Source organism: Bacillus rossius, chromosome 15 (genome assembly GCF_032445375.1).
Source record: "Bacillus rossius redtenbacheri isolate Brsri chromosome 15, Brsri_v3, whole genome shotgun sequence".
NCBI classification, from domain to species: Eukaryota; Metazoa; Arthropoda; class Insecta; order Phasmatodea; family Bacillidae; genus Bacillus; species Bacillus rossius.
The window spans coordinates 40,268,624-40,291,225 of NC_086342.1; the positions used below are offsets into that span (position 1 = coordinate 40,268,624).

General features: G+C 35.9%; 1 protein-coding gene across 2 annotated transcripts in view; it reads left to right on the forward strand.

Moving 5' to 3' along the window:
* The window catches only part of LOC134539401 (U2 snRNP-associated SURP motif-containing protein), an 80,987-nt gene extending 61,353 nt beyond the window's left edge, over window positions 1–19,634 (forward strand). For both annotated transcript variants that reach the window (XM_063381402.1, XM_063381405.1), the window contains exons 22-23: window positions 5,343–5,411; window positions 8,304–19,634. In XM_063381402.1, coding sequence (XP_063237472.1) covers window positions 5,343–5,411; window positions 8,304–8,487 — 253 coding nt within the window. In that variant the 3' untranslated portion in view covers window positions 8,488–19,634. The remainder of the gene's footprint in view (window positions 1–5,342; window positions 5,412–8,303) is intronic.
* The last annotated feature ends 2,968 nt before the right edge of the window (window positions 19,635–22,602 follow it).

Consider the following 22,602-nt stretch of genomic DNA (forward strand, 5'->3'; position numbering starts at 1 on the left):
CCATTTCATTAACAATGGCAGTTGTCTTAGTTCTACCACAGCTATATTGTTTAGCCACATCACACTTAGGAAACATTTTTCTAAGCAGTGGGCCAACATGATCTAAAATACTGAAGGGTCTGTTGTGTTCCACAAAAGAACCAGTGAACAAACACTCAGCCTGAATAACCTCATTTTCAACACTATTTGTACCAAAGTAAGTGTTATATATTTTTATTTTCCTGTTGGTATTTGAAATTACTTACATGTTTCGCACACTTGATATGGATAGTGGGTAAATATGTAGTTAAGCGGTATTTGCGAAAGAAAATTTTAAAAATCTGAAAATACTTTTATTATATGCTCTTTAAATTCCTCTTTTCATTAAAGCCGGCGAAGATAAGAAATTCCAAATACTTTATGAGATATCGCCGTTCTTAATTATGCTATAGAAGATGTGTGTAATCATTCGACCGTTGCCATTGTTGTTATTTTGCCATGTGTTCGTGAATGCCTAATTAATTAAAATGGTCCGCCGGCTTTAATGAAAAGAGGAATTTAAAGAGCATATAATAAAAGTATTTTCAGATTTTTAATATTTTTTTTTTTCGCAAATACCGCTCAAATACATATTTACGCACATTTTATACCTTTTGTTGGCACATAAGTACTATATTAAGAAAAATAATCGACGCCTTGACTCAAACAACTTTATTTCTTTCTTGCTTCCCTACACAACGAAATGTATGTGAAACTCAAATACACTCCCAAACATAACTGTATCGTAAATATTTTGCTTTAACTGAACCACTATAGTTTTTAATTAATGTACACCAAACCACTATTAGTTATCAAACACAACACTACACGCGTGGACATAACCTGCAATCTCGTACACGACGGGCCCACCTACAACCGTACCACAAAATGCGGTTAAAACAATCTTGCAGCACGTTAAAATCGGAACTTCCTTTCTTCTTGCCGTAAAAACCATTACAAAACTGTGGTATTGTACGTGACATTTACGGCACTGTTCCAACAAAAATACGGTACAAAAACTGTATATATGGTATTTACCGATGCAAGTACACTATTTTATGGCACGAGATTGAAAACGCTAGCCCGTGGCCCGTGAGTCAATGTAGAATTTCAGGCCAGAAGAAACGTAATGCGTAAAATTAATGCCGCTCCCCGTAAAAACGTAAGAACTGCAATCACCCGTACAAATTACGGCAGAATCGTACAAGTTGGCAGGTCTGCAGAAGTAACGAGTAACGATACGATAGTAACGAGTACTAATTGGTATAGTAACGAATACATACGGGTACGCTTTTTTTCGTTACTTTTACACCTCTACTGAAAATAATGATAATGGCGTATTGGTGTGACGTGGTCACAAGTTGAAAAAAACTGGAGGATGGGAAAGGGAATATTTGGAAACGTGTGATTATTGGCTAGCACTGTTACTATGCGGGCTTGATTGGAAGATAACGTAGTGAGTCACGTCAGGAATAAGAGAGGGGGGAGGGGGGGATGCGGACAAAGAAACCCTTCATAACGTCATGTGTTGCGGACAGTCTATCTATCCAGGCGCGCGCAATGGCACGCATCTACGCAGTTCTCTTACAGCGCCCGGAGATTTTAAGTAATTTGAACTTTTTTTTTTTTTTTTTTTTTTTTTTTTTTTTTTTGGCAGATGATGCAAAGGCACATATTAAAATATAGTACTTCCATTCTATTACTGACACCACAGAGTGCATTTTTTAATAAGTTTCCGTTACAATTTACTTTCATTTATTGGAAATCTATATTATTATTTTAATAAATTGGTGTTTTTTGATGGTTCCTGAAAACCTTTACGTTAAATCACTGTTTTCGTTAAATCCGTGTTCGCAAAATCGGGGTTCTACTGTATATTCTCTTTAGGACTCGTTTAGTCGTTTCACATTTAACGCCAGTCGCGTATAAAAATTAACATGTAGCAAGCGCTGGTTGCCATCGTGGTAGTTTGGTTGATGCCCGTACAGAGTGCGCGCACGAAGTCGATTATTCACGTCGATTGCTCGCCGGTTGGCATCATTTTTGGTTAGGTTGATGGCCGAATAGAGTGCGCGCCTGTAGCTGACTATCGATATGGGTAACTCGCCGATCGGTAGCCTACAACTCACATAGTTTCAGTTCCTTACCACGTTCGTGCAACTTCGGATTTCTCTCAAATATCGAAATTAAAAAAATCAAAGGGTTAGATTAGGTCAGTCACAACATGCTTGTTTTCATTGGAAACTTATGATTTAGCGGCTTAATACCAAAACGCAATACTTCGGAAATCTTCTGAGGGAACCGAAACTATGTGAGTTGTAGGCTTCCCCTTGCCGATTGCTGCAACACGCGATTCTGTCTATTGCCGACTGCCGAGTAGTGTTACCGCCACAGATTCCCGCTAATTACGTTAGCGTCGTCTTGCACGAGTGTTACGTTTTTTTTTTTTTTTTTAATTTTAATTTTCTTTTTATTTGAAGGTGATACAAAATATGTTTTAGTTTCATAATAATCGCGTTAAATATGATTGCAATCAAACGCAAAGCGTTGTCATTAAAAGAAAAGCTGGACATTATAAACAAAGTTAATTCTAATCCCAAGGTTCCACGAGTGGCGATCGCTAAGGAGTTGGGAATACCACCATCAACACTTAATACCATTGTTGCCAAACAAGAAGAAATACGTTCCGAGGCTGGCAATATTTCATCGACCTGTAAGAAGAGGAAGAGTGGAAAATATGATGAGATAGAAAAACCATTGCTTGAATGGTTTAAACAACAACATGCACAAAACATCCCATTGAGTGGTGTGATTTTAAAAGAAAAAGCAGAACAGATTGCTTTGACACTTAATGTTGAGTTTAAAGCATCGAATGGTTGGCTTGACCGATTTAAGAATAGAACTGGCATTGTGTACCGGGCAATAAGTGGAGAGTCTGAGAGTGTGAGTGAAGAATCAATAGATGCCTGGAAAATATTATTGCCTCAAATTCTATCCGAGTATGAACCGAAGGACATCTTCAATGTTGACGAGTTCGGCCTCTTTTTCAAATGCTGCCTGACAAAACATTTGTTTTAAAAGGAGAGGCTTGTCATGGGGGTAAACAGAGCAAGGAGAGGTTGACTGTTCTTGTGGGGGCCAACATGGATGGGTCCGAGAAGCTTCCACTTTTTGTAATTGGGAAGGCAAAACATCCACGATGTTTTAAAAATGTGAAAACTTTACCATGTAGGTACACAAATAATAAAACTGCATGGATGACTTGCAGCATCTTTGAACAATATTTGCACTCCCTGGATGCCAAAATGGGAGTAAAAAACAGAAAGATAATTGTGTTTATGGACCATTGCCCTGCCCATCCGAAGAATGTGGCGAACTTGAGGAATGTGAGAATACAGTTTCTTCCTGCTAATTCCACGTCAGTTCTGCAACCCATGGATCAGGGTGTGATCAAGGTCCTAAAGCAGTATTATCGCAAGAGACTGGTGTGCAGACTAATAACAAAAATGAACCACAACACACCCAACTCTCCACCCTACAAAGTGTCTATATTAGATGCACTGCATTTCCTAGCGGCTTCTTGGGATTCGTTGGACCCAACCATTATTGCCAACTGCTTCAAGAAGGCAGGCTTTGGAGGTGACACTGTAGCCCCAACTGATGAGGGTGATGGTGGCGATGAGGGTGCGTGCAATAATGCATGGAAAAGTTTGCAAAGCAAACTACAAATCACTTGTAGTTTTGATGATTATGTTGAAGCTGACAGTGACGTTCTGCCTTGTGAGCCTCAGAGTGCTGAAGCAATAGCAAGCAGCAGCAGCAACAGTGATGTGACTGCAGTAGAAGATGATGACGAAGATGAAGATGAAGAGGATGAGGAAAGTGAACCAAGAGCACCATCAAAACCAACCTGTTCTGATGCCTTAGTGCATCTGGAAGGACTGCGGGACTTCGTTCAAGGAACTGCAAACGTGCCAGACAACATTTGGCAAAGTGTCTGGCTCATTGAAAATTTCATAATGAAGCAAACTGAGAAGAACTCCAAGCAAACAACACTGGATCACTTTTTTCAAAAAATTTAATTTAGAACATGTAATATTGTACTGTTTTGTGTAAACATTAATTATTCAATATACGTAAATGCAAGTAGGAATTAGTTTCACAAATAGGAAATTTAATCTTTGTTTCATTATATAGTCTTAGGCTCTATTTTTCACAAGAAATTGATACCATTTGTAAATTTGTTCAATTATACTGATAGTAAGCTATGAAAAAGAGGATAGTTTCCTTTTCCCTTGTAAGAAGTTTTCCCAGCTAAGAAGTTTCTTCTCGACAGTCCCTTGAAAAACGTCTTAACAGAGTTTCACTGTATATATAAATGTATAAATAATGTATTGTGATTTTTGTCAATTTCATATAAAAAAAATAAAGCAGTCCCACCAAGTGCACTTTTTGTAAGCAGGGCGTCCATACAAATCTATTGAAAAATTTCCCTAACTTTGACATGACTTTCCGTGACCAAAATTACAAATTTCCCTTTTGAAATTTTTCTAATAATTTATTTAATTTTGCAATTTTTTGAGAGAAATACAGACAATCTAGTCTTCATCATCCCTATGGCTGCACTGTTTCACACTAAACCTCACGTACACCATTACAGTGTGTATGTGACTATACACTGAAACACCATTTTGAAGGGAAAAAAAATATGTTCATAGTCTGGGTGATGTCATCTTGGAGCATGACATTGACTTTTCCAAGTTATAAAGTAAATTTCCTGACTCCCTGGCCAATTTCAATCTCCCTGATATTTCACTGATTCCCTGGTAAATAAACCTAAGTGAGAAAATATGTCTTACTATTAGAACATTCTTTCATAACAAAATGTTTATTTTCTTTTATTCTTGTTAACTATAAGTTGTTTGTCAGGCATCATATACAAGACCAAGTAGCAGCTCAGTTTTAGCTCATTTTGACTTGACTATCTGCTCTAGTTGGTTTTCAGTTTTTTGAGAACTGAGAACATACCACCATTTATAAAAACATTAAATCTCATAATTGTACGTAGACTAATTTTAATGCAATGGAGTCGTAAATGTGACTGTCATGCAACCGTGCAAAATGAGATACGTAGTATCACTTTACTTTCTACTTAATTTTCTTTTTGTTATTAGTGTATTGAAATGGTTCACAATTTTGTTGTGTATTGGTGTAAGTAAAAGTGTTTTGAGTTGTGCATACTGAATTTATCATTTTTTTAATGTGTGACTAGTTTTGTTTTTTTGTTTTGATTTTAATCTGTAATGTTGAATATCTTTTTCCAGACCCAGCCAAAAGTCTAAGTCGAAGCGATCATGCAGCCCAGTCAGTCCCGAGAGCTCTCAAAAATTCAGGTGTGTTTCCTTAATGACGTCACGGTTTGCAAACTGTGAGCCTGCGATGAATGCATGTGATGTGGGAAACTTTCAAATATTTTTTTTTGTGCTGAGTAAATGTGCCTTTTTTTTTTCTCTCAGAAAATTAAGAAAGGCTTTTTTCTATTACAGAATCACAGTATTACTCATTCAATTTGCGTTCACTGCCTACCCCCTCGTGGTGCTGACGTACTCTCGCACACTGTAGCTCGGAACACTCTTGTGATCAGCGGTCCATCACGAATGACAGCATTTCCTCTGTAGCATGTCTCATCCTTCATTGGCAATGTGCTGTTTCTTTCCAATGGATGGTTTCTGCCATTAGCATTGTCCTTATTTAGGTGTGTTGTGTTGCCAGATATAGGATATAGAGCACAACAGATTTAAACATACCTTTATAGTAGGGATGGGGCGACCGAATCCAATATCCGCCGAATCCGCCGAATCCTAGGGATTCGAAGGTTCGTAGGGTCTGATATAGGATTCGTCAAAGGATTCGGTTTTTACTAATTACGGGGAAAAAATACAGTAAAACTCGCTTACGAGGTCCCGCATGGTAGGTTTTTCCGTATAAAGCGTTGAAATTGCCCGAGGTCTCGTCATTTACGCCATTAAATGTGTGATATAATGTCCGTTAAAATTTTTTCTGAAACTTCCTGTTCCTGTCGCAAATAATGGCGGCACACGTAAATATGAAGAAAAGACAAATGAACAACAACATACGAAGAAATATGGATGATGTACCATAACTACAGTACAAACCCAATAGTTATTTTAAGATAATTACCATAAAAAGAACTAAAGATTCTTTGTAGAGTACCATAATTACTACAGAAGCATGATAGCTACCATATTTGCACTATAGTTACCGTAACAACTGAGATGTATATTTACCGTGATAGTAATGTATTATTTATTTATGACATATTAAATTAAAAAACATTGTTAAAAAAAAAAAGGATGTTAAACTTTGATATGTATGGTTGGCACATGTTGCTAAGAAATAATGCGATCTGAAAGAATGCAGTACTACTACGAAAAGTGAAAATGGTTCTCGTGGATTTTTAGGTTATGGCAGTATCTTTCGTTTTTCAGTAATATCGGCCGAAAATTAACGAGCGTACTGTATCGGAAGTCGGCAGAAATGCCGATTCAACTAAATATTGGCAAAATCGGCTTCTTCAATACAGCACAGCTCTACATTTAATGACATGAGTAAACATATTTCAGACTTCAGGATATTGAAAAAGACTTTAATTTCCATGTAGGTTTATTGTGTGTATGTTTTTGTTGCAAGTGTAAATTGAATGAAGTAAAATGTTTTTATTTTTATTACTTTCAATTGATTAAACTTTAATGACCAGTTACAGATATTTATGACACTAATTTTGAGGTTAAGCAATTTTACTAAAGCATTCCAGCCACGCAGGTTGCCAGCGAGAGACGCTTCTCTTCTGCTGGAAACACTATCTCCAATCGTAGAGCTAATTTAACTCCTGAACGTGCAGAACAAATTATTGTTCTGCATGATAGATTAAAGAACAGAATTTAATACTCTGTGACAATCTCTCTCAGAATTATTGTGCTGAAAAGTGGAAATGTTGAAACAATGTGAATGTACTTTTCAAACAACATGATTTTTGGTGCTAAGTTTGTTGAAGCTCAGTAAGGTCTCCAGAAAAATTGACAAGGGTGAAATTTTTCCAAAGATATGTTACATTTACACAAACATATACTTGGTTATGTTAGTTGGATGATATCAGTTACTAATGAACCAATGGAAACAGGTAAGATTCAATGAAAAAAAATGTTATTTTTTTTCTAGCAGTGCAAAATGTAAACACACTCTGTAAATAGTTACCCAAAATTAATAAGCCCACTTCATTTTAATACTTTATTCAAACATGATATTAAGTTTAAGATAAAAATAATTTCCCAAAAGTGTAACTGTACCACAAAAGCTCGAGCTCGGCTCGAAGTAAAATTCTTAGGCTCGCAGACCTCTAGCTTATTTATAGAAAAAATCCTAACCGCTAATCTGTACTAAAACTGAAATTTCTCAAGAAAAAATTGTTGACTTTATATACACTTATACCAGAAATGTACCAAACTACATGTGATAAAGTCAAGGGACTTTTAGTGCAAGCAGAATACATCTCACATTAGATATGTGGACATCATCTATTAAAAGATTCGGGTTTGGGTTCGAGATTCGGCAATTCCAGTCGAGGATTCGAGTTAGGATTCGGATTCGAGGAAATCAGGATTCGCCCCATCCCTACTTTATAGTGTAATGAATTTTTTTTTTTTAATTAATCATCAGAAACATATTTTTTAAAGGAAAATTTGGAATGAGAATTTAGGAAAAACATTTACAGGTATTTCAGCAATTTCTCTGAACTTTTAAAAGATGTAACTACAAATATTCAAAAAAATATTTCTTGATGTGCCATGCTTAATGTTACATGTTACATGGTTGTTACTACTACTATTGCAATTTTTGGCATTCAGATGAGTTTACAACTGAAAAGTCTTTGGTAATCATTATGTTCTATATTGGATTATAGCCGTACCTAAATATTGTACCAATATGTCAACATTATTACTGAAAACATGTTTTATATTTTCTCAAAAATATATACTTATATACTCAATTTTTTTTTAAAATCTGGACTAAATGAATCGGTAGTAAATAATCACGAGACTGCAGTAAAAATGTATTTTTGTGAGAGTGTTTTCGTAACTTCCGTGTGTCCCGTGTGCTTAATCTTCTCTTTCTTGTATCATCTATCGTTTGTGCTATATTTGCAACGCGTCCGGTGGAAGTGCGTGGCACGGAGGGAGGGAGCGAGGCGTGCTGCCGTGTTGCAGGTCGCCGTCCACGAGCCCGGCGCGCGGCAAGGCACGCCACTCGCACTCCCCGCGCCGCAAGTCGCGCTCCTCGCCGGCCTCCCCGCCGCCGCGCGCCAAGCACCGCGGCTCGGGGTCGCCCGCCTCCCCGCGCGCCAAGCACGCCGGCTCCGCCCGCAAGCGCAAGCACAAGCACAAGTACTAGTGCCCGCATTATCTGTCTAATACAAGTTCACTGAAATAACACCTGTCCTCTTTTTTTTTCTTTTTTAAATATCCCATTGGTCCATCCTGGCTGCGGTATTACAGTTCTTTAACTCGCGTATGTTGTTCATTATAGCTTGCTCTGAGCTTGCTGGTCTTTGCTGCGTCACCGCACACGGCCCTCGTAGGAAGTACGTAACGTGTGCTGTGCACGTGCGAACAGTCTGCATGCGTGAGGGCGTTGAAGGACGATCAGCCGGTCAGAAGTAACGACCCAGGACCCTGCCTCGGCCACAGACGCGAGGTACTTGTTCCCACGCCTCCCGTGTGCAGTCGGACGGAACTGAAATTTTTGTTGAGCGGTCTTGCTCTCAAACTGCCCGATTCGAATCACTCTTGAGCGATTGAGCATACGTCAGTACTTAATTAACTTTCATTACATACAGTTGGAATCGAACTGTTCTCAAATATATTCAAAATATGCTGCAAATGAGGATATAAAAGATTTTTTTATCCAAAAATGGAAAATTTAACAGATTGATATACTTAAATGGATTAATGTCATTCGCAGAGAAGCGCAGTGCTGAAATCACGGATGATACGCCCTTGCTTACTCACCGCTGACGCTATACCTAGGCACTTGTGTGAATAGGACAGTCTCACATGCCAGGCCAGATGGGACAAGCTACAAGTTAAAATGCAAGTCAGCGAACAAGAACTTTTAACAGGTTTGTTTGGGGCAAAACATGCGCAGTCGTTACCTGAGGCAAAGAAAAGTGTTTCTCCATTTGGTGAACCTCCAGTGTTTCCGTGCCTAGCCACAAGCTGGCCGACTTACTCCGTTTCTCGCCCAAATACCTGCAGTGTCAGGTTCCCAGCGTCTCACAAAACATTTCTCACTGACACGGGCAGTAGCTAGAGCCAGGCCGCTGCCGATTTGCAATTGAGCACTCAGCCTTATCAATCCTCGCAGTTGGAATCATGCTTGCCGATATTTCACACAGTTCGGCTACCATTTTTACCCGCGGAAAGGTCACCGCTGTGTTTGAGTCGCATCTGTAATTTGTGGCGTACAGCTTAAAAATTTTCACTGTAAGAGTGACCCTCGAATATAGGTCGTGTCATATTCTTCTTCAGTAGAATTCCATTGATACAAGTGATTTATTTTTTGTTGCACTGGGCCAAACATGGTGCTTTATTTCATGCACTGCTGAGATAGTTTAATTTAACAATTTTTCCTTACTTGTGGCATTACATTTATTTAAAAAACTAACACAGGAGAGATTTGTGCACATGCTCAATCTCACATCCGCGCGCTCGGTCCAGTGGCGAGCTGTCTGGCTTCTGGGTTCAGGGCTGGATGTGTGTGATGTCTCTCTGGCCCCTCGTCCCGCGGAAGGCAATCATCCTCCCTAGGGACGTCGCGGCTGTCAGCACTGTGGTGTTCCAAGTGCTCACGACACCCAGTATTGGGTAGAGGCAAGACTACATGGTGAATAGCGATAAAACCTAAATAACAGCGAAATAGCAGTACACAGCCAATACATCACATAACACCGAAATGCAAAGCAAAACACATAATGAAGCAAAATTTTCCTAATTTCCTCAAATTGTCTGTTAAAATAAAGAATTGATGTTTCTTATATTTTTAGTTTATGCTATTATTAAAAACTAGAGTATTATGTAAATACTGAGGGTTTATATACCGTATTTACTCGTGTATAGCGCGCCCTCGTGTATAGCGCGCACCACGATTTTTGCAACTAATTCCAAAGAAAAAAAAATGAAATTTTTTTTTTCCCCATAAATAAATTTTACTAACATTTTGTGGTACCTGATTATTTAAATTGATGTGTGGTGATGCGTCAGGAAAATACATAAACTCTGCTGTCTAAACGGAAGATAATGAAGCGCTATATCGTCACAACTGGTACGTGGAAGGAAGGAAGGGAGGGAGGCGTGCCGCGCTACGTTGCTAAGCTGGCGCGGAGAACTTGATGACTCACCGGTGAGGAATGGAGGAAGCGAAGAAGCTGGCCGGGGGGGGGGGGGGGGGGGGGGGGAACTGGTGACAACATTCTCTCTTTCTCTCTCTCTTTTTACTACTTCTGAGCTGGCTTTCTGTAAAGGGGGGGAGGTCTAAAAATAAACAAGAGACCATGATGTGCGAGCTTGCGCGCGCGTGTGCGTGTGTGTGTGTGCGAGAGACCAGCGGGCTGATTACGAACACCATCGACGACTAGCGTTATTCTTCACGCGGTAACGAAACACGTATCGCATTTGGTGATTACGACCCACCTTGCGATATGCGTTTCGTTATTTTCCACGGTAACGCTAACCTGCGATACGAATCCATGACGTCAGAGGACAAGCAACAATTGAACAATTAATATGTTCGTCGAACAGACTATTTTGTAAGTGAATCATGAATACTTAGTGTTACTGAGAACAAAATAATCTTTTTTAATGCACTAATTTCTTAAATAAAGTATTTAAAGCTTTTTTGCTGCCTTTTTCGTAGAAGTTTAAATTAAAAATGCAGTTAAAGATTTCGCATCGTCATTGTGGCTAACTGCGTCTTGCCATGTAAACATAAACATCGAACGAGAAGCATGTTTAAACTTCAATAGAATGAAAATGAGGCCACTCTACAGGTTACAAAATTAAAGGAACAACTAATTACCACGAACCCGTGTCTGTTTTTATTTTACCTATTATTGATATGATATGAAGAATGGAATTTAACAAATATTTAGTCAAGTTTGGTGTGCTTGTGTAAAATCATAACCTTATACTTCAAAGTTATACATATATGTGGTTATTAGCATACTTAATAAAAACAACACTTTTTAACATATTTCCAGCGGTGAGCTTTCTAGTTTATGTAATCTAATCAGTTAAAATTTTATAAATATATTTTAATACTCATGTGCTTTCGTGGATTTTATATACAAGTGTTTTGAAACAATGTTTCCAAGATATTAGTACCATTCGTAAATAAAAATAATTTTGCTAATATTTATATCATAGGTCACTCAAACATTTTTTACTCCCTTCGTACACTTGGTAAAGTTTAATTACAGTAAATTATTTAAATTTGTGGTTTTCTTGATTAGAGTGCACATGCCGCTATTAAAGAGGACACTGTGTTGAATATTTGTGTTCTCAGTTAAAATAAGCCTTAGAGTGGCACTGGTAAAGTTACTGCTGCCCAACAGAAATCATGGTGTGGTTTATTAAGAGCCACAGAGAGTTTGCAGCCAATTTTTCTTCAAATAATGAATGTGAAGCTTGCATGTATCTGTGGATTTAACTGGCAAAGAGGCTTAACAAACGTTTAGGGACATTAAAAACCATTAACATTGGCAAAATATTAGTTTTCTTATTATTTTTTTCTTTAGTGAATATAGCGTTACAATTTTTATGTAAGCAGCAGCCTTCAATTACAATGGAGAAGATATGGGCTACTTTTTGTATTTTCATTTTTTGAAGTCTGTTTTAAACTCTTCAGTGTGTTAGGTTGCATATTCTAAGGATAAAATTAGGCCCATAATTTTTCAATTTAAAAAGATTGACATTTTAAACAGTTATTATGGAACAGTTCTTGAAAATTTTCAGTGTAAGAACAGTATTTTTTTTTATAATCTGAGGATATGAAAGTTCATTGCTATGTTTTTTTAATTGCTGTTTAATTTAATCTCACCAATGACTTAAACAAGTGAAACTAAGTACTGAGTAATTAGAGTAAGTACTGAATAAGTACTGAGTAATTAGAGTAAGTACTGAATAAGTACTGAGTAAACAACATTGTTTTCAAGATGGCATTCAAGTTGGTTAATGATCCAACATGTATGTAAATTATTAATATGCTGCAATTATTTTAAAAACTGTCTTGAAATATTCAATAATTTTAATTCTCCGCCCCCCCCCCCCCCCCCTTTTCCCATTAAGATAAATTAATAGATTACTTTTTCTCAGCAAGTTTAGAAATTGATGGTTTAATATGTAAAATAATATTCAGTTTGAACAATTTCTGATGTACATGCATACCAATTATTTAATCCATTTTTTTTTAAATTCAGTAATGGATCAACATGATGTATGCTGTAATAAAAAGAACAGCTTAAGCAATAGCTGCTAAGATAACAGCTGGCAATATTATCCAAGTTATATTTCTGAGCAGCCTTGACCAGAGAATTATCCAAATCTTCGGTACAGCATCATCATTGGGAATGATGTAGATTCTAGAAGGTGGTTTTGTCCCTCAACCTCTGGTAGACATTATATTGTGGTAGTCATGCATTTTGTTTATCCTATACTTTTCCAAATATTTATTTGAAAATTAAATATATATTTTTTTCAATACTGGTATGCTTCCAATTTGGTTTGAGATTGGTGTAGTGGGTTTAAAATAAGAGTGGTGAAAATTAAGTAGTTAAGATACCTGAAAGTTGACAGAGAGAAATTGGAGGTGTGCTACATTTAAAATGAAACACAAAAAAATGACTTGCATGAACATGGAAGTGTTAATAGTTCATATTAAAAAAAATTAAAATTGAAGTTGTTCTACTCAGAAGTGTATGCAGAATTTTGTTATGAGGGAGGAAGGAGGATGGGGAGGAGGAAAGTGGTATAGAAGCACTTAGCCTGCTGTTGGCTTTATTTTTTTTTTGGGGGGGGGGGGGGAATATAGATTTTTCTTTTAGGATTTTGGGGGAGGCATATATTCCTCTTGCCCCTACATATACCCCTGGTAGGTTCATTATTAAAACAAGACCTCTTACAATCCTTGTGTTTTCATAAGATAGCCAAGAAACCTAAGAGTTTTTTTATGCATATTTGTTATAATAGCCATCAGTCACAATCAGTTACATATTAATTTACTGTATTAGTCTTTTATTTAAGTTAAATTTTACTTAATATAGTTAAATAAGCTGTTCAAAGGCTTCATCACATATTTTAAGAAACATTTGATTTGATCTCTAAATACTATCTCAAAAATTGCTTATTTTAATATTCACACACATCTAAGCACAGATTTAATGGTTATTGGTTATTCTGATGATAAATAGAAAGATAAGAACAGTGAGTGATGATAACAATTCATAAGATGCAGAGTGTTGACTGGGGAGGTGCAAGGAATGGAGCTGTACCAAACTTTATCGCAAGATGAATCATACTTACTAAGTCAATATTTGTTCCTGAATTATCTAACTAAATGCAATGTGTGCCATTTAATTTGTTTGTACTTGTCTCGGTCTCAATAAACATACCTACATTGATTCTAAAATTACAATAATAAAAATTAGTTCAAAATATTTTTTTTATATTCATCCACATGAAACAATGTCTATACTGTATACAAATGGGCTCACTGGCAACAACTAGCAGTTGTACCTGCTGGAACTTGCATTGATAGTCAGCTAGCCTAATGAAATTCTTCCATGTTATATCTTGTTTACACAAAAAAAAAAGTAAAGAATGGTTATATACAAGCATTGTGAAATCTTTGACTGGAAAAACCTTGATAATACTTTTAGTCAGCATACTTTATAGAATGTGTGCTTTGTTATTAGCACCTCCTTTATTATAACCCTGCCTTTATAATACCTAGTGTAACCTATACAATTCATACTGGTAATGATTAACAGTACAATTTAAAAATAATAAAAAAAAGAGCAGCATTCAAGAAAGATAGCTGGCAGCTGATGAGAAGCATTGGGAATATGTGCTTCTGAAATGGTAACAAGCAATTTGATTAAAAATGCATCAAAGAACTTAAAGAAAAGTTAAAAGGCATGCTGGAAGCATGTGCTAAAATTGCCAATTATGAGAAAATATTGTGTTAAGAAATCATTTTTTGTATCCTTACAGTCATGTGCATTGATTTTTTTTATTGGACAGGCTATTAATAGTTAATATTAATAATTGTTTAATTATAACCATCCATGGAAATAATTGAGCTATTAAATAATACACTCTTTGTAAATATTTTTCGTTTAAAACCAAAACAAAGTCTGAAATTGCAAAATTTTTAAATAAAAAACCTGTAAACATGAAGCAGCACATGTATGTATGAGATTTACTTTAAATAACAACCTATCATTAAATGATTCATAGTATCTATTTTTTACACACAAAAAAAAACAATGGTTCAAAAAAGCCACTGCCAACTCTCTCAGGACAATGAGATCATCTGCTGAAACCAGAAAACAAAAAGTTAGCATGTGTTTAATATAATATCCAAGTTATACTCAAAAGTAACATGGAAATGAGTGAACACTATTTTCATTTCACAATTTCTTTAATAAATGCAACAAACTTGATAACAAAGTATTTATTAAATTGCATAGCTTGTTTCTTAATGTTTCTTCATTTTCTAAGGTTTTCCAGCTGCTATGAGGGTGCAATCTGGCAATTCGAAGGGATTTTGATGGTTTCTTAACAATCTTCTCTGCCTTCTCCTCCAGTTCGATATTTAGCAGAAAGGCAGCAAAGGCCATTGTGTAGAACCTGAAATATTTTCAAACATTAACTAAATTAGTGTAATATAGTTTGGTAGGCTACTAATTGTTAACAAGAGGGCCTGATTAATAGAAATAATTTTTAATATGGTATTATTGAGCTAATATTCCTCGATGTAATGCATAACTGCATTCATTTTTCTTTAATTTCTAAAAACAATTTTAACTTTTTGACTTCTTTTCCAACAATTCTCCATGAGTGTGTTGTAATTCCTTAAGCAGTTAAACTAGAAAAATGCCATTTTAATAGCTTGTTAGGTTAGGTAAATCAAAAAATTTAATACATGAGAATGATTGGTTGGCTTAAGTAAGCTACATTAAAAATACTGTGTGATTTTGTGAACTGTTTCTTAAGTTATGTTACCAACAAAAATAATAGGTATAAACTGTAGTGTGGTTGGTTAGGTTAGAGTTAGCTGTGTTACAATATATAATTCTTAAAAACTGTTTAAATGAGTTCACAGTATATTTAATATAACTACCATAACCTAATAAACTGTCTACACTACTTTCAAGTACTGTATTTGTAGTTAACCTAATCAAACCAGCCATTCCCACCATTAAGTTTGTTAGATGAATTAAAAATAACAAAAAAATAGTGTGGATCTGTGTGAATGGTTAGTTAAGATAGGTTAGTTACATTAATTGTACTACAAAATATGTGTGGATGGTTGGTTAGGTGAGGTAAGCTTAATTTTCTATTAGTAAAACAATGTTACAGTATTGATAGCCTATGTTAATTATTGGAATCAATGTCTGAAAACTGTTAATAAATTAAAAAAAAAAAACATATGGAAAAGTAGCTTTTCACCAGATTTACCTCATTATACAATATTTAAAATGCAGCTAACCTAACCAAATGTAGACATGAATAGATTTGCCGTATTTGAAGTGTAGCTAACCACACATAACCAACAATTTAAACAGTAAACAACTTGAAATATCTCAACAGAAATAAGTATCAAGGTTAATAATAGGAACTCAAAATTACCGTTTTCATAAACTTATTTTTATAATAAAGCCTCGCCTCCCCTACATAAAAGCTCGAAATGTTATTTAATAGAATCATCCTGCTTAAGGAGGGGAATTCCTAAATAAATTATTCATCAAGTTATTTGTTTTATGATCAGCCCCACTTGTTTACAATTACCAATGTTAACACACTTAGGTAATAGAGCCAATATGTAAATGAATGAGCACAAATTAAAAATTTCTTGCACAATTGAACACACAAGGAGGCCGGAAATAGCTTTCTGAAACTAAATAGAGAAATATACCATTTACTGTCTGAAGTCTACAAGCGCACAGATTAAACAAAAATGCATGTTGAGCCGTTCGTAGGCAACGGTTGAGCAAATACCCAAACACAAAATATGCATAAGCAGCCTATTTGAACTATTTATAGCTATGTTATGTTCATAATGTGCGTGTAAATAATATCGCTCTTTAGGTTAGGATTAATTTGATAAGCTATGACACGGCATTTATTTATTCTTCTTACCTACTTTGATCGTATTTAAACCACTTCATAATTATTCCACACAAACTATGCATTGAAAACAATGATTTCATGGTACAATTAATAAACAGAAATAGCATGTTAAAAATAATGTTCGCGTGTTAAATATACACACGCTAACCTAAAACAATTGTTTTCGTTTAACTTCATCGCTTTACATCGTACTCGACTATATTTAAAACAATAATGTGCGATTATAATGCCGTTTTTAGGACGGGAGGACATTATTTTTAAGAGTAATTATATCACTTACCTCACAATCGCTTCGTATCACCACTTGAAATGCCCGTGATATATAACGTAGCTCCGGTGCGATAAATATCACTTGAAAAGTGTGCTCGTAATCAAAGTTTGCGATATATACCGCCACAACGTCATCAATATTCGAAGTTTAACGAAACACGATGTGTTCGTAATCACGTTGCTGGTTCCTGCGATATTCTTCGCAAACCTTCGTTATTTATCGCAACTTATAACGCAAAGTGTGTGCTCGTAATCAGCCCGCAGGTTGTGAGTTGTGTGTGTGTGTGAAACAGAGGCCTTGTTGCTTGTGCGTATGTGTGGGGGCTGGCCAGAAACGTCACCCGTCACCCGGCAGTTAACGACTACCACTCCTCCCCGCCTCCCCCCCACCCCAAATTTTTTTTTTCCGTGTATAGCGCGCATCCTTATTTTTTTCCTTTACTTGAGGGGAAAAAAGGGCGCGCTATACACGAGTATATACGGTATATAAAGTAAATAAATTTCAATCAGTCTATAGCTGATACCTACAGACATGGCTAAAGGCCTACACAGAAAAATGTGATGTTGGGTTTTTAATAAGAATGGTCCTATAGAATACTTCAATCCCACGAATCTCTGGTATTCGAAAGATTCTGGATTCGAGGATAAAGATTCAAATTTGAGGTAAAGATTATATATATATATATTGGAGTAAAAATAGTATATTAAAAAATTCAACACTGGTAAGCTCTTTTAAGTTTACTAGGCTTATTTATGTTTAATTTTATACCGATTCTAATACAGTTGCCTAAAATATTATTCTTTTAATTTATAATTATAAGTAAATTAAATACATTTCATGTACTCATCTGGAAGACTTAGTTCATGAAATGAATATAAATGTATAGATTGACATATTTAGGGACTCAAAAATATGTTGAAGCATGGAATTCACAGACAATGTTCTGTTGTTTTTGATGTTTTTCACTACATATCTCAAAAGGTTTTTGGAAAATAAAGTTTTGTGCGGAAACCATCTGTTTGTGCAAGTTGATCGAAAAGTCACGTGGAAGGTCGTAGATATTTAACACAGGAAACAAATTTCTATAACTATTATCTCGAAGTAGAATTTATTTACTACAGAGCGCATTGATTTTATTTTTGAATGCCACAAATGCAATAAGATGCTTTTTGTGCTGTGTTTGAATTTCTGTATCTTCTTATTTTTGGGTTTTTAGAACGGGAGGGAAAAAAAGGATGTCTTTGTTTACAGTAAAAGCTGCAACACATTTTATATTCATACATACCTAGTTTTACATACGATTCTTTCAATACTTAACGTGGTACCAAAATTTAGTTTTTCAAATTGGAAAATACATAATTTTCCAGTAAATGTTCGAACAGAATTGAAAAATAATATGATAACTTGATAACCTACCATCTTGTGTGTTTACACTTAACATTTTATAAATCTCATGGGTTAGGCCAAGAAATAATTGTTAATAATATGTGAAGACTTGATACAATGTGTTTAACGTGCGTGTACTTCATTTAATACCTACCACGTGTTTTAATGATTCAATAGTAAGTTATTTTAATTTTTTTGGTTGATTCTAAGAAAGTTATGGAGATGATCTTATGTATATTTTTTGGGATAGTTTCTGAAACCATAACTGTTTTTATTTTGTAAAAACAATCGGTAATTCTTGTTTTATTTGAGGAGGGGGAACCTGGAAAATATTTTTCCAATTTCCTGGCATGTTTTCAAATCATTCTGCAATATGGCATTGTGATATTGTAAAATCAGGTGGTTGATATAGGTTAGCGACATTTAAAATACTGTAAAATCATTAGAAATTACCAATTTAAAATGTTGCTAACAATCTCAGCAACAAACAAGTGCTTAGAAAAAGCATTTTATCTTTGTTAAAATTTTTATTTATTGAAACCAGGATGCGGATTCAAGGAGTGATTTGAGATTCGAATTCGAGATTTGGATTTGAGAAACTTGGGATTTGGTCCATCACTAGTTTTTAACTTTGCATTTTTTATTCATATAAATAGTATTGAAATAATAAGCCAGTGACAAAAAGTAAAATTTTTGATTGCAGCTTTTTGTTTAACTTACTCTTATCAATATATGTAGTGGTTTTTTTTTGTACACATTTCAAGTGTTTCCACAAATTTGTGTAGCAGTTTATCAATGTTATTGTGCATATGTTTAATCTTTAATGACGATGAAGACAAAATCCGTTATAAAATATTGCCTCTAGTAATGGGTAACCTGTTCATCATTCACTCAGCCACATACTGCAGTGTTAATTTTTTTTTACGTTACCCAAAGATATGAACTTAATCTGTTCAGATAATTGATTTGCATGGCTCAGGTTATTTAAAAAAAGTATGAAGGCAAGAAACCAGAAAGGATGATCGGTAGCAGTTATCAGCATGATCAGCAGCAAGCGGTCGCTATCGGCGTGATGTGGAAATTCCCTGATCGCCCCAGCTCTAGTTTCAACTGTCTGTACTGAACATGGTAAAACTGTGTCTGTTTCACAGATTAATCATGTTTGAGCACTACACTGATTCTCTATAAATATGTGTGAATTCCTTAAGTGTAAAAGTGCATGTTTGCATAATTGTGTGTGTGTTGTGCATTGCATCCAGTTCATTTTTAATTGCAGACTTGTGTTTTTTTCATACATTTTAGTTCTACACTGGAAATTGTACTGATATTTAAAGGAAAAATGCTATATACATTTTCGTAATTTTATTTGTTTATGTTTTTTTTCTGTGATATTTGTTCATGAAATTGGAAATTCAGTTGTTCAACAGTAATAATATATATTTTTTTAAATCTGAATACATCATTTTCGGAAACTACTTAGTATTTGTTTCATGTTTGTTGGTGTTGCTTGATGTGGATGGAAACATATTTTATTATTTAAGGAGCCCCCATAATTAGAATGACTAAACATCACAATCTGTGATGCTTTGCGACAGTTTGTAGGCATGTGTAACTGGGATCTCAAACATATTGTTTGCAATAAATGTGGAACAGTGCTTAAATTTGTTATTTGCAACTGAGAAATTAATGGCATTAGTTTAGTGATTTAGAAGAATCTAATCGTAAAAGACACTTAAACGACTGTTTGTACTAATCTGTAAGTAGTGTTGGGCTTATAACTGGTGCAATGAAATCATGAGAGACACCTGAGCACCCACTGTGATTTTCTTGTGCGTCTTTCCTTCTCTTTGTGTGTGTGTTCTCGTAGCTTCACTCGTTCCCCTCCCATGTCCATCACCACTGTGGGCATGCACGGGTCATTGCAGCAATGCTAGTAATGGGTTGAAAGCTCATTATTTGCAGTCTCTGGATCGTGTTAAACAGTCGGGGTCCAGAACTGGCGCGTCTCAGAGCGTATCGTGGCCGATATTTAAGGTCGGGCGCACACAATGAGGCACGGCATGACATTTTGTCTGATATTAGTTGACCTTCATGTATTTGTGTACAAGCAGTGCACTCAGAATCAAACGTGACACGAAGCCACGAAACTGCTCCCTCATGATGGCGACCGCAAAGTCAACCGAAACGTCGGTGAATTATTCGCCAAGGACGCGGCTACAACTCGGAAGCCAAGCTACTTCAGACAATATCCGTGAAAGCCTGCGAACATTACTAACCTAATTTAGCCTCTAGTAAAATTTTATAAAAATCCTTTAAATTTTTTTCATGAATATCAAGACACAGAAATACAAATTAGACAATATTTTATTAAAATGTATATTTATTAAAACATATAAATGTATTGATGAGATGTAGATCCTGAACCCGAGAAATTGGGGAGAGACCTAGATCATGACGTGATTCAGGACAAAATTAAATTTCTTTGGTTTTATGCTGTGTGGTCGGTAGTGTTAGAATTGTTAGTAACCGATTTCACAGAGAAAAAAAACAAGGAATCATGTTTAACATGGGAGTGAAATCTCTGTTTACTTCTGTACTCCTTGGCTTAACTGAAGCAAAGCTTACAGATCCATAGATACGTAGATGGAAATGTGAAAGCACCAACACCGTTTTGCTTTCTTGCAAAATCCAGACTAGTCCAGGCATTACTATTTTTGTTAGAATTGATATGGACCACATAACACATTTTTGTAGAAGTACCAAATGGTCCATCACTGTTTTTACTACTACTGTCTTTAGTTCGGTATTTGCAGAAATTAACTCTACCAGCTGATAAAACTTCATGCTGCACATGTCAATATAATATTATAAAAATTTACTTTTGGAATATTCCAGTTTTTGCTATCCTTCCCTCAATTTCTTTCCTAGACTGCAAGCGTGTGATTGTATACTCTATTATTACACTTGTTCATAATGTTTACATTTAAATTTCTTGTACTATTTGCGTAAATTATGTGCAATTTGGGTCTCAGGCAGATTCTGTTGTAATGTTGTGTGAACGTCAGTTGCTTTGTAAAATTAACTTCGGAGTGTTTCCATGTGCCCTGTATATAGGTATGTAACTGTGTTAAATAAGTGGTATTTTTATCACTTTTTGCTTTTGCCAATTTTGCATATGGCTCATTAAACTGTTCCAACTTTAACCACAAATTTTTTTACACTTCTCTGTTGTCTGTACCAGAATGGACACTAATTGTGTGTGTGTTCCTGCTGCCGTTCCTTGAGCGTGGATTGTAACCTAGTTGGAACACACCTGATATCTAGAAGTGATATAAAATGGAAAATTTCGGAATACTTTCGTAAGAACCACACTTGACAATTTTCTGGCAGAATTGTAGACAAGAATATACTTTGCTGAATGGGTTTTGATCTTCCCAGCAGCGGAGACCTGGAGCAGGAGATGATCCAGGTGAGTGAGTGGTGGGGAGAGTCGCTACTGTCACTGCAACAGTCCTCCTTTGTTAGGCATTGTACATACCACTCGAACGAAGCTATCCATATTCTACCCAAAATACAGTATGTCCATGAAAGAATGTCCCGGTTACAATGGTATATTATAACAGTTTAATTTAGACTATTTACAACAAATCATACATCAAACTGAAGGTATACTAATCTAGTTTTTCTTACAAATGTTACAAAATTTCAACATGTCAACCTTCAGTTATACGGCACACTTCCAACCTCAAGTCTCATTCTTCCCACATTTTGGTCAACAAGTCCGGAGTAATGGGAGGAATATCCTCTTCAATTCTGGCAAAACGTTAGGTAGAGGCGGAACGTAGGCAGCCCCAAAGAGGGGGGAAAAATTACTTGGCGTTATGACAGGTGACAAGCTCGCCAGCGGTGCGCGACGGCAGAGCTCGAGTAAGAGCGGTCCACGAAGGTGCTCGTTGTTTCCCCACGTCCGGCTGTCCTTGCTGCTTCAACACTCCTCATCTGGAGCTCGAGGCATCCACTTCAAACTTTCAGTGGCTGATCTTTTTCCATTTTCTACTACCTCACTTCAAAAAAATTACAAGCTGAAAATGTTGTCCCTTCACAATTTTTATTTGTTCACTAACCTCTAAAGTCACGTCAGGGTCTCCGACATCACTGCTCCGTCCTAAGTCCTAACAATGTGCTTATCGGCATTAGAAGAAAAAAATCAATCCTTCATTACTGTACCCATGCTTCTATTTTTTTTTAAAGACAAATTTTAAAAATGTGAGGACTATACATTAGTAAATAGGATACTACATAATTTTATCAGGCCACGCACTGAAACGTCTATGGATGATGGTGTAAATAAGTGAGGTTATCTCATCTCATGAAAACCCACCATTTCGCAGCGCAGCAAAGCTGATTTGAAGTCACATCTGCAGTGAACGTGGCAAAGATTGT